Below are 13,158 nucleotides of genomic sequence, written 5' to 3'. Positions count from 1 at the left end.
ATGAAATTTACTATAAGGTTTCTTGGACCTGGAACATAAAACTTTAACTCCTTTGTGAGAAACAAACACTCGGATTTACTGAGAGAAAACTCTGAATCAGAGGATTTATTAACGGGAAAGGAGCCTCAGCTGAAGGAATGCCCGGTTGGACAATGGAAAAGGAGAGATGGAGGGAGGAAAAGAGGAGTGGAAGTACAGGGCCGAGCGAGGGGGTGAAACAATCTGAGTGCCAGCTGGATACGGAGGATTTTGGCAAAGTCCAACGTTTGTGGCGTTTCCAAGGAAGCAACCATGCAACTAAGTTCACAGAGAAGAAGCTAAACTCACTGGAAGCTCATCGATGTATCAAGAAGATGAAACTAAAATCAGTGGAGCGAAAAGAACAGGTTGTTGTTTAAGTTTACCTTTAAAAATTTACTCAAGGTCATGTGAGTTTAACTTTTTTTAGAATGCGAAAATACTTAAAATCTGCAAATGAATGATTTTCTGACTATACTTATATGTACTGGTTATCAATTAACTCATGTATTCTTGTCTGTATTTAGTTATGTATTAGCCAAACTTGATTGCTAGCTTACTTATTGCTTAGCGCACAGGATAGGGTCACATTTTTCGTCTCTGTCTTAAAAACAACCAGTATGAACAGGGGGAATTATTACAGCGACCAAAAACTATTTCAATGCACCTAGGGGCATGTGAGTATTGTTTTAAGACAGACTTAGATGTAAAAATGTGAACCTTTCCTTTAAAGTCTTTTGGACTAAAGGATTTGTGAAATGTGGTTCGAGGTGCAGGATGAGACGGGATGATTAGGAGGTGGGGTAACCTGAGAGACACCTGTGCCGGACAACTTGCTACCAAGCTGTTGACATGGTGAATAATGGATGACTAATTTGTGCTTGTGTATTTCTGTTAATCTTGGAAAAAGTCTGTGTGTTTATGATAGACATGCTGATATGGAAAAGAAAGCGTAAAGAAGATGTGCGACAGTTTTTTTTCTTTTCTTCCTTAAGTAATTCTGACACCATCAGTTCCTGTGCCACAGGTAACACTGACCTAGTGGGCGCAGGCTATCCCGTGGAGGATCACATGGCCTCATCAGAGACGACAGGTACCGTATACTGTTCTGTTACCAAGGTAACAGACTCAATGGGAACTGACCTGGACTTGGACCTGCGGGTTCTGTGTAACAGACTGAGGGTCCTGGAGCAGAAAGAAGGTTCAGACCTCCAGTCAGACAGCTACCTGAGGAACAGGTGAGACACTGTGGGAGAAGGGATCCTGTGACACACACACAGACACACACACACAGACACACACACACACACACCTGCTACTATATACTCACTTTTTGCCAAGGTGATATCACGTATCACACACACCTGACTGCACTGCACACTTGCATGTGATCACGCTGCTGCTAACATCTCCCCTGGATTACTACGTTTTCATCTTTTCTCACATCAGGAGGTTAAAATCGAATCTATCAAATGAACAGAAGAATAATATTCTAGCTTCATGTTAATGTGCACATTTGTGTAAAGTTACATGATGTAATGTGAGCTTGTCTGTTGTGTTGCTTTAGGATCAGAGAGTTAGAGAGGTCAGAGAGGAGCCTGCTGCTACAGCTAGCCTCTGCTTCCAACCACCACAGCATGCAGCACTCCCAGAGGCTGGACCAGAGGCTCCACATGCTCAGGGCGGAGGTCAGGACCATGGTGAGTGCTTGTGATCTCTGAATGCATGAATGGATGTACAAACTGTAAAACATGAAGACTGTAATGGATGTGTGAGCCCTGCAGGTTGACTTCAGTCACACAGGTTTTACTTCCCATAGGTCTGCACTAAAATGCCTCTTCAGTGCACAAGTGAGACACAAGATAATGGATAAAGACCTTGATTCTGAAGTAAAATCACAAACAATGCTACCAAAGTTAGATTATATTAAAAAGGATGAATCTGAACTTTGATATGCAAGCTTATGGCAACAACTGACAATTAGCAGAGCTCCAAAGAGACGCATGTCAGACACCGGTCACAACAGATAACATATACAGTTAAGACTACTACCACTACAATATTAATGCTAAGACAGAAACTAAAACATATTAGTCCTAAGAGGACACTGGTGTAGCTCAGGGGACCAATTTCAAACATGTTGTAAAGCAAGCTTTGTGAAATGGCACTGGGATCACGAGGATAACTCAGTATAGGCGTGAAAGTTTCAACAAACAAACAATTTGCCAAAGCATCAAAGAACAAATTTACCAAGTATTTGGATAATATAGAAAAATGGTAATCAAGTCATCCAAATGTATGTGTACATATATATATATTTATATTTTATCTCCATCTCTCTCTCTGTTCTCTTTCCTGCTCAGACCCAGGACAAGGAGCAAGGGGAGCGGGTTTGGAGAGATCGACTGCAGCGCTGTCAGAGGCAGCTGAAGGCCAAAGAGGAGGAGATGAGTCGCCAGTCCCAGTACTTCGAGAACTTTAAAACCCAGCTCCAACACAAGCTTAGTCTGGCCCGGGACAGAGAGCAGAGCCTTCAGAACCGGATCTACACGTTAGAAAAGCAGATACTGGACATGACTGTGAGTGCTGCCACTAGCATGGCAGCGATCAGTGCAGTGAGAATCACTGCTGGGACTGTAACACACTGGGAAGAACAAGAGAGGCTACCTTCCATGAGAGGAGAGGGTGAAGGAGAAGAGGCAAGGAAGGAGGAGATGAGGAGGCAATGGCAGCCAAGTGTGGGGGCTGAGAGAGAAGGAGGGAAAGACGATGAGGGAAAGACGGAGAAAGAGATGCGAGGGGGAAGAGTCAAAGACACAAAACAGAAAACAAATGAAGCCAGGCTGCAAGGCTTCATCTTGAGCCTGCAGGAGGATCTCAGGGTGCTGCTGGAGAGAGAGGAGAATGGCATGACCGAGCGGAGGGGGCTGATGGAGCAGCTCCAGGCAGCCCAGGAGAACAGCCACTTCCTGGGCTGCAAGGTGGAGGATATGAAGACAGAGGTGCAACAGCTGAAGCTGTCTGAGAGCTCATTAACGGAGGAGGTTGAAGAGCTGAGAGAGGAGAACCACAAACTCCAGCAGATGCTTACAGATACAGCTAACCAAACACACATCCAGCCATCTACATGCCTGGCTCCTGGGACCAGCTCGCCCAGCTGCAGTCCTGCTGTTTGTCCTGTGCCCTCCAATACTCTCTCTTATAACGCCATGGAACATTCCTCAGTGGGGAGCTCTGGACAGGTGGGGAATACAAAATATTGAGAGTCTCACCAACTTCAGTATTTACTTATGAGGCATCTAGAGTTAGTCAGATCTATGAGGCAGCTTTACATACATTGATGAGTACAATACTTATCTTCATCGTTGATGAAACATTGGGGCACGGAAGTAAACTGCATCAGGTTGTTTTAAAGGATAAGTTCACCCAAAAAATTTAAATTCAGTCACTCTCATGCAAAACATTTGTTAAAGAGTCAGGTCAAGCTTTGTAGTCAACTTAAAATCTCTGGAGCTTCGCAGCAAAACAGTATTGCAGCATTCTCCTAAACAACTGAAGTAGATGTGGATTTTTATATATTTTTTTCCAGTTGTTTTTTACGTTTTAAGACAAGTCACTATCTGCTTCGGTTGTTTTGGAGAATCTGCAATGCTGTTTTGTTGCTCCAGAAATGTTTTGTGGAGTATGAAGCTTTACCTGACTTTTCATTGGTGTAGGGGTTAGTAGATAAGGACTGAATTTTCATTTTTGGGTGAACTTTTCCTTTTAAAGGTGGAATGAGCAGTCTGAGAGTACAGGATATTACACAAGCACAAGTCAAGTACAGACATGACGGTCGATTGCACAATGGTGTTCCTGTTCTCAAAAGACAAACATGCTCTGTAACAATGTAAAAAAAAACATATTTTTATGTTCAGTTGTTAATTCTGTGCCAGACTGCTACACTATCCACCACTTCTTCACTGTACAGCCCCAATATGGTTGGTAAAAATAACTAAAGGATCAATAAATATTCTATCCGGTGTTATCATCGGCTTAATGTTGTAAATTCCTTCTTGCTTTTGCATGAGACGGTATTACAGCATAAAAGAGGGAGAGCTTTGTTGCCGGGATTTAGTTACATAACCAAATCTCCGTTTGTAAATGCTTATCCAAGTGTATCTACATATCAACTGCGAATGAATTTGGTTTGTGATATATCATTTAGTGTGTTGTCATTTCTCACGTTTACTTAAATGATTTACAGCTTTGACCTCTATGTGATCTCTCTGTAGGTCCATCTAACCTCAGATGAGGCAACAGACCAGCCTCATGCATCTGCAGTTCTACCTGTTCACCACCAGGCTACAGCAGAGAGCACACAGATCAACAAAGAGGATCATTCCTCATCTGCCAAATCAGAACCTCCACCCAAAAATGGCCCTCTGAGCCTCTTTCACCACCCTGGCTCCAACCCTATCCGCCAGTCACTTCCCTTCGCTACAGAGACATTAGATGAGTTCAAACTGGGGACCTGGTGCTCCAGAGGGATGCTAAACCTGGAGCAGAGCCCCAGTGAGGAATCTGATGCCCTGAGGGATGCCTACAGGAGCTTGGGGTTGGGGGAGGATCTTGAAGCACTTCAAGAACATCGTGACCGCCTGGAGGTCGCCCTGCAGCACACGCAGGAGCAGCTGCAGATGATGGCTCAAGAGAATACTCGACTGAAACTACAACTCAGGAAAGAGGTGGAGGAGGAGCCGGGGTCTGCAAGAGAAAAGGTATGTCACAGGGGTTGTATTTACAAATATTTTATACAGCGGAAGTTATATCCAAATCTCAATAACACACTTTTTCAGTATATCTTTGATCATATTGGCCACTTTGTGTACTCAGATTAACACAGTAACCACCTGGGATGGAGCTGAAGACCAGGATGACCTTGTCCAGGCCCTGAATCAGGAGAACCGGGCCTTGGCCGACCGGATCCAGGAGCTTCTGGCTCACATTGAGCTTAGAGAAGAGGAGATGAAGAGGGAGGAAACACAGCTGAAGGAGCATATCTCCAAGTTAGAGGAGCTGAAGCAGGAGAATCAGGAACATGGGTGTTTGATTACAGAACTCACCAAGAAGACTGAGGATGATCTCAATACCATCATGGAGCTGCAGCAAAAGTTAGCGGAGGCTGAACACCGTATGGAAGAAACACAGGTTGATAAAGACCTGGGTGGATCTGCAATATCAGGAAGTTTTCAACAGAACAACCTGGAAGAATGTGTGGACAGTTTGGTGGAAAGTGTCCTGCAAGGGGAAGAACCACAATTGATATCCTGTCATCACCATGTCGATTCGGCTGCAGCTTCAGCACCTGTTTCTAAACATGGAAGTCACTATGATCCGTTGCAGAAGAGCCTGTATATGAATTCACTAACTGATCAAGTGGGCCAGCTGACCAAGTTAATTCAGAGCCTCAAAACAGAACAAGAGGATCTGTCAGGCAACATAGAATCTCTCCGTGAGCAGCAGAGAGAAGTATCTCTGTCAGTCCAAACACAGACAGAAGTGAAGCAGCAGTTAACCCGCTCAGTTTGGGGACTTAAGGAGGAGAAAGACAGCATCTCTCTATATCTGACCGGTCTCAAACAAGAGAGAGAGCAGCTTACCAGGACAGTCTGTGGGCTTAAAGATGAGAGGGACCAGTTTATAAGGTCTATGAGCAGCCTGAAAGAAGAGAAAGAGCAGCTCACTAAATCTTTATCTGGTCTCGAGAGGGAAAAGGGAAAATTGTCAGAATCTCTCTCAAGTGGAAAAGAAGAGAAAGATCAGATCATGCAGTCACTACAAAGTTTACAGACAGAGAGCGACCAGTTAATCCAGGCAGTGCTTTATCTGAAACAGGAGAGAGACGAACTAACCAATTCCCTTAAATGTCTGAAGGAACAAAGAGACAAGGAACAATCATCTTACACTTTAAAAGAAGACTCCGACAAGCTGATAAAATCAGTTAGCAGTCTGAGAGAAGAAAAGGAAAGTATTGAACTTTCAATCAGTTGTTTGCGAAAGGAGGAAGAGCAGATAAAGCTACAACTTCAGGGCCTAAAAGAGGAAAGAAACGGCCTTAAAGCTGCTTTATCCAGCCAAACACAAACAGATGGGCGGAATCAGAAGCAGCATCTCCTGAATCCAAACAGTGCTGTTACAACAAAGAAGGCTGAGATTATTGTTGGTGCTACACAAAGATGTCAGACTGGTGACGACAGAGGAAACCATCTACAGGTATCAAGACGTAAATATCCTGTCAGCATTATCGCTCTTTGTGTGTCATTATGTTAATTAACATGGTTTTTGATGGAAATCAGGAGCAAAATGATCTGATGAGGGAGATTGAAACTTTGGGAGCAGAACTAAAGGAGTCACGAGATGAACTGGAAAAGAGCCACATAGATGTGAGTTTACACAACGTTCTTCATTAACATTTGTTGACAGTTTGTTTTTCAGATTATCTTCAGATGTTCTGTTGATTAATCTGAAATGAATATCCCATTTCAAGGACCAGTTAGAATGGTTGTAGACAACAGTATAATATTTGTTGTTTTATTTTATTATAATGTTCACTGCATATGATTTATTAATCCTAACCTGAAAGAAAAAAACACGTTTAGGAACAGAATTTTTTTGGTTTCCCTATTTCATATTTACAGATCAGGGATGTTTGAATTGAGGTTTCACTAACTTCATGTGTTCATGTTTATGTTTGTGGTATTTTCAGACCAAGAGGCTGCACAGTGAATTGTTTCAATCAGAAGCCAGGAGGGAGGAGGCGGAGAGAAAGGTGATGAGGCTGACAGATGTAGCCAATCAGATGGAAGAAACCAGAAAGGAAAATGACATCCTCATAACCCAGGTATTTAAACTTCAGTGTGGTGCCATTATCTTGTGTTGTCTGCTCCACCATTGCCATTTGGTCTTTCTTTTAACTCTATGTAAATTCAGAAAACCTCAGCACACAGTGCCTAACCTAATTGGTTTATCTGTTATCTGTGTCTGCCACAGGTGAAGGAGCTGCAAAGCAAACTGACAGGCCTGGTCAGAGAGAAGAGTGATGCTCTGTCACTAAAGGCACAGATGGAGGAGCAACACAACATCCTCACAGCTCAGCTCAAAGCTAAGGTAAGAATGGCAGAATATTTTTTGTTTTCATTTGTTATGTACCATAAATATACTGTGAGTGCCTGTATATAAAAAAAACTCATCTTTAAAATCAACCTAGCAAGACTTGATTTTGAATCAGCAGTTGTTTAAGTCCTTGAGAGTGTTGATGCTTTGTCTGCCTCATCTGTCGCGTTCTTTACATCCTTTGATGATGTTTTAACTACTTAAAAACAAGCAGTAACAGATAAAATATACAAAATGAGAAGCAGCAACATCTTGAGGCAGTTCCTATCATAGATCTGTTCCTGTGTGTATAAATCCTCACAGACGGTGGCTCTGGAGGAGCTGAACTCAGAGTATATCACTCTCAAGCGAGGTCAGGGCAGCAAAGATGACCTGAGCACTGTTCTCGTCTCACTCAGGACACGTTACAACGACATCAGAGCTAAGGTGGGTAACCTGTCAGAGCAGTTAGCTGCATGTTATGAGCTGATTTTCTTGTGTTTAATATTATTTTGTTTGTTCTGCAGTATGATGCACTCCTGAAGAAGAGGAGCCAGATTGATCTGGATATGGCTCCTTTAAAGGTGAGGAAAGACACTTTTAATTCTCCTCTACGACTGTCAGGTAACTCTTGTCATGCGTCAGTAGCAGTTGAGTTTGACTGACAGGTGTTTCGTCCAACGACAGGCCAAGCTGTCCTGCCTGGTGGTGAAGTGTCAGGAGAGGAACAGCTTGTTGGTTCAGATGATGAAGGCCATGCATAAGCGAGGATGTGCGGACGTCACACTCACACAGCAGGTTGAGCAGCTGCTCAGTGACGCTGCTCTGCAGGACTACACTGCAGCATTCACACCAGTCAGCCACGTAAAGCCCCGGGATTACAGTACTGAGTTTACACCAGGATTTATTTCAAACTTTCAAGACTACACCAACGGATTCACACCTGATCAGACCTGCTCTACTATGCCCCCACTCATAAATCAGCAGAACCAAAATGTACTTGCACCTGAACCTGGAGTGAAATTTAAAGCACTCAAAAGTGATCAACACACAATTTTAGTCTCCACTGAATCCACAAGCAGCAGCAGTGATGTCTCACGTGGACCGACAGGGACACTAAAGAAAAAAGCCAACTCACCTGTGCCAGCCTTACTGGTGCTAGAGTCTGCCAGTGTGCAATCTTCACCACCACCAGATGTCTCAGCCCTGAAAGAGAGCTCGATCCCCACTACAGCACAGGTAGATAATTCAGATTTATTTTCAAATGTATTGATTTACTTGGCCTACCGTTTATAGATGTAGCATTTGAACAGCAATAAACCATGAACACTGAAACATGTTTTGCTTGCCGTTATCATTCCCTTTGGGAGCCTATCCTTTGAATAATATGGAATCGTCTGTTGTTTCAGCCATAGAGTAATTTGTTTACACTAATTTAAGTTATCACATTAAGCATGAAATTAATATATCAGTGTTTAAACCTTTTAGCTGTTTGTACTTTAAATTATAGAATTAAATTGGGAGAAACATTACAATCTTTCTCAATCCCCCTGCAGCTCTCTCTCTCCACCAGTGGATCAGTCCAAGTAACCAGTGGACCTGAGAAATTTGGATTTCATCATCCGGATGTGAAAGGAAAGTCCTCCCCAGCTCTGACCGCTTCACCTCGATCCTCACTGAGTCCCTCTCCTTCGTCCTCCGGCACCCGTGTCAGTCTGAGCAGGAGGCTGAGCAGTCCTGAGAAGATCATCAGCCTTCACGAGCAGCTGCAGAAGACTCTAATGAGCAGCTATCAGGTAACGAACACTGAAACCTTTTAAACATTTGGCATCGCACAGATGCAGGTTAGTGTTGGGAGTATGTAAAAGAAAATAACATTCCTCTTAATTCTCTTCATTTTAAGGCTCCAGTGAGCAGAGGAAGAGGACAGCAACCCAGGAAAAGTCTCTCTTTTTCAGCTCCTGCAAACCTGGGAACAAGCTCTCAGACAGAGAAGCAAAGTTTCAATATACCACCTACCAACTCTCTCCCAGTCACCACAGCTTCGGGCCCAGTTAAACAAACTCCTGCAGTGACAACCACATCTGCCTCCACTAACAAGTCAACAGCACTTTTTAATGCAGTCGCCTCAAGATCTGCTAATGTTACATTCAGTCCCAACATGTTTACAAAACATCACATTAAAGCAGACTCTAAAACTACGTCTGCTCTTTCTCACTCTTCAAACTTTACTGTTACCACTGTGGCACCGAGCAAAACCAAATCAAGCAGTCACACAACATCCCCACAACTGACAAAGAAAATCACTGCTGACATATCTGATGGTAAACATACCGCTTCCACTCCTTTAACTCTGAGGACCACTAACTTTGACTCTGATGTCACAAATCCAAAAACCACTGCCTCAGACACAACTGCCCCGAGCATACTGACTGCCCCCGAGGCTTATCATTTCAGCATGCCTTCTAAAACCGATGGTGCTGCCCCTGTACATGGCGGGCTTGTTTATGCTGCATCCCACACTCAGTCTTCTCTTTGCTCTCCTGAGAGGTCCAACAAGTCCGCCATAAAGTCCACTGCTGCTCTGGAAAAACACAAGACAGCAAGACCCAAACCAGGTAATGCACATATTTGAGATTAATTACACAAAAGCAGAGCACAGTTGCTTAAAGTCTAGGGAGAAGAAATTCTTGTTTTTATAAAGAACTTGAAATGCCTTTATTTACTGACAAGAAGAGCAGTAGCTCAAACTTTGCTGAAATATTGCAGATAAAGATTGCAGAATATTACTTTTTGGTTGTATACTGCTGCAATGTGATTATACCCAGCACAGATATGGACTATTCTGTCTCTGTGTTGTAATGGAAATAATGTTACATAAAATTTCAGTTTGCAGTGAGTCCTGTTATGGTTAAGATTTTTTATGTTAAAAGGTCAAATATATAGCTAAAGTCTGTCACAAAGAGAAAAATAGAGTAGTGTACATATGTTGCTGTAATGCACCATGTGTTAGTGGGGTGCTGTGCTTGATTTATCTTTGTCCAATCACCTCCAGAAGCTCCAGCCGAGGTTCGCTGTTTGGAGGTCATCAAAACAGTGGGCCAGAGCAGCCTCATGATTGGCTGGGAGAGGCCGCCACTGGACGAGCTGGGCTGCAGTAACGGCGCATTTGTGTACGGATACAGGGTGAGCAGAGCAAACTGACACTTTGAAAATGTATTTGTCTGAAAAGCTTCTTGTGCTTAGTATTTTATTTCTTGTCACCTCTCAGGTGTTTGTAGATGAGGACTTCCACAAATCTGTCATGAGCTCAGCGTGCACCAAGGTATCATTCTCTCCCCTTATGCTTAACAGCTGTGCTTTATTTTATCCTGTTATACTTAATAACAGCAATGCCTGCTCTGTATTTTTGTTTTTTTCTTACAGTGTATTCTGGAGAATGTGGACCTGAGTGTCCCCGTCCACATCAGTGTCCAAACGCTGGGCTCTAACGGTCTCAGTTCAAACAGTGTCCACACAACGTTCAGGACTCAGCACTGACTCACAGCGTCCTGACTACAGCAAACATGATGGTGGCGTACGTCAACAAGTAAGTAAAGTAATGTGACACCCCTGTTACCTTCATCTTTACTTCTAATTAGTTAAAAGTTTTATTATTTCGTCAGTGTCTCTGTAGGATAACACCAATTTTCGGTGAAGACCTTCACTGCCAGTTGGCGGGTTGTGTGTGTCTTTGTGTCCTTGTGTTTGTATTTATAGTATCAGTACACAAAAAGTACGGCTGAATATTTCATTTTGTCATGTATTTTGTTATGTATGTGTTTGCTTTGTCATGCAAAACAAATTATATTTATATACAGATAAATATTACATTAAAGTAAAGAGCTAAAAGATACTACTTCACACCAACGTTTGTGTGACGATCTATTTTTCCCTTCGTCCTGTTTGTCCGCCCTTCAGTGCACAGCCATCTATAGCTGCAGCCCTCTGAGGGATCGTCCTAACCTCCACCTCAGCAGACAGCGAGGGCGACACACCGTCACACTGCTGGGAACACCCTCAGGCTCAGATCAACTAATCAGAAAAACTCATCTCACGTTGTCATTACCAGCCTATGAACATGTAGTGACCCGTGGCCGGCAGCTTAACCTCAAAACGATTCACTGAAGATGTCAAACAAAACGCTGTGTCAGAATTCTGGGCAGGTGAAGATTAGCTTGATTCTCGTTGGAAGAGCTTCCTGTTCCTGGATTCACCTCTTGAATGGATGTCGTGTTTCCTAAGTGAGAGGCCGGAGTGATTGCCAATCAAACAAATCCTGACGAACTGATGTAAAGTGTTACTTCACTACAAACTCTATGAAGCCAAGATCAATCACAATGTCAAAAGCTGCCTGTGACACCAACATTTACTAACAGAGCATGTTGGAGGGACGTCTGCATCTGCTGCACATATAAGCACTGTGTTAAACGCTGAGAGATCTTGTGTCATACAGCTTCATCTGCCTCTGTGGACTCTGTGACACGAACAGCTGGATATTCACTGTATGAAAACTGTATAATGTGCCGACGCAACATTGCACCCTGAGGTCGTCTTACTTGATTTTTACACATGAAGCCAAATATGAGAAAAAAAATGAAGAATCACTCCAAAGACTTATCTGTTTCCTTCTCCTCACAGGTCCACAACGTTACTTAACACACAGAAGCCAGGTGTTATTTAAGTTCTGATATTTGCACACTGTCTAAAAGATGAAATTAAAAAAAGAGATTATCACTGATATTTTTTTGTAGAGAATATTCTAAAAAATATGCCAATATACCACATACTGTACGTCTTTTTGTATGAGTGACACACTTGTTTCTCACACCTGATAGATGTTATGTTTGCACGCTCACACTGTTTTTTGTTTTATACGACGTTCACAACACACACGATGATGTTCTTTTGCTACTCACAGTATGTATGTACGTATGGGTGTGGAGTGATCATGGTGCAGCAGAGGTATTTTTCTATCAGTAACTGAGAATATTGATTTCCCATTGATTCCTTCTGACTGTACAGAGATTAAATGTTTATATAATATTAACTGTCACCCCAGTGTCTGTCTGTGTGTTTGAACTGGTTTGGGTTTAAACATTCTGGTTAAAAATCGATCCTGAATTTAGATTTGGCTGATGTGTATAATCCATTTTTGTCCAGAGAAAAAAACATCTCCAAATCTTTTTTCTAAAAAAAAGGGTTTCTCTCCGACTAAGCCAAAATAAATGACTTAAAACCCATTAAATGTTTGTAAAAGGCATCGTCACAAAAGTGAATATAGGCCCTTTTTTCTTACCTCATGAAAGGTTGATGTTTGGGAGATACATCACATGGCAGTGACGATCAGTTTGTCTGATTAAATGCAGATAATGAATTATGAAACTCCCCTCAGCTCTACTCAGCTGAAACACTTTCCATTAATGAACACTAGATGGCGGCCATTCATGGACATCTACTGTAGTACTGTGTGTGTGTAACTCGCTCCATCTGACATGTGCTTTCATCAGAGATTTAGATGAGTGGATGATGCTGCCGTGCAAACAAAGAGGTTTTTTTATCTTTTGTCTTATCAAGTGTCTGCTCTCACATTCAATACAAACCAGGCACGGCACCAAAAGCTGAAGTAAGAGGAGAAGAAAAAGCATCAGCAGCTTTTAAAAAAAGGAGCTTAATAATCACCTGCAGTGCTCAGCAGCTTCTGGGGCTCCTCTGAGGACGTCATCGCTCGAGCTCAGCAGAAAGAATACCAGGTGGAGGAGGAAGAGTGTGTGTGTGTGTGTGTGTGTGTGTGTGTGTGTGTGTGTGTGTGTTAAGGTAAAGTGTAGGAGTTTAAGAGAGGACATCTGAACCGTGCTCTGCTTTTAATGTTTTCTCCTGCTCCTCAACCTCTTTTCCTCTCTCTGCATGAACATTTACTCAAGTATTTCCACTTTGTTACTTCGTACTTTTACTGCAATCCGGAGG

General features: G+C 42.7%; 1 protein-coding gene across 1 annotated transcript; it reads left to right on the top strand.

Annotated features, from left to right (window-relative positions):
• Window positions 1–152: 152 nt before the first annotated feature.
• On the top strand, window positions 153–12,173 carry LOC141013016 (uncharacterized). Its single transcript, XM_073486554.1, has 18 exons — window positions 153–264; window positions 1,046–1,256; window positions 1,586–1,718; window positions 2,382–3,260; window positions 4,293–4,778; window positions 4,933–6,273; window positions 6,357–6,443; window positions 6,767–6,901; window positions 7,051–7,167; window positions 7,477–7,599; window positions 7,680–7,736; window positions 7,840–8,391; window positions 8,709–8,948; window positions 9,056–9,770; window positions 10,208–10,338; window positions 10,424–10,477; window positions 10,579–10,741; window positions 11,113–12,173. Exons 1-17 carry the CDS (start codon window positions 153–155, stop codon window positions 10,690–10,692), a joined length of 5,487 nt encoding a protein of 1,828 aa, XP_073342655.1. The 3' UTR covers window positions 10,693–10,741; window positions 11,113–12,173.
• Window positions 12,174–13,158: the final 985 nt, after the last annotated feature.

Source organism: Pagrus major, chromosome 18 (assembly GCF_040436345.1).
Source record: "Pagrus major chromosome 18, Pma_NU_1.0".
Lineage (NCBI taxonomy): Eukaryota > Metazoa > Chordata > Actinopteri > Spariformes > Sparidae > Pagrus > Pagrus major.
This window is presented reverse-complemented; position numbering and strand designations above follow the sequence as displayed.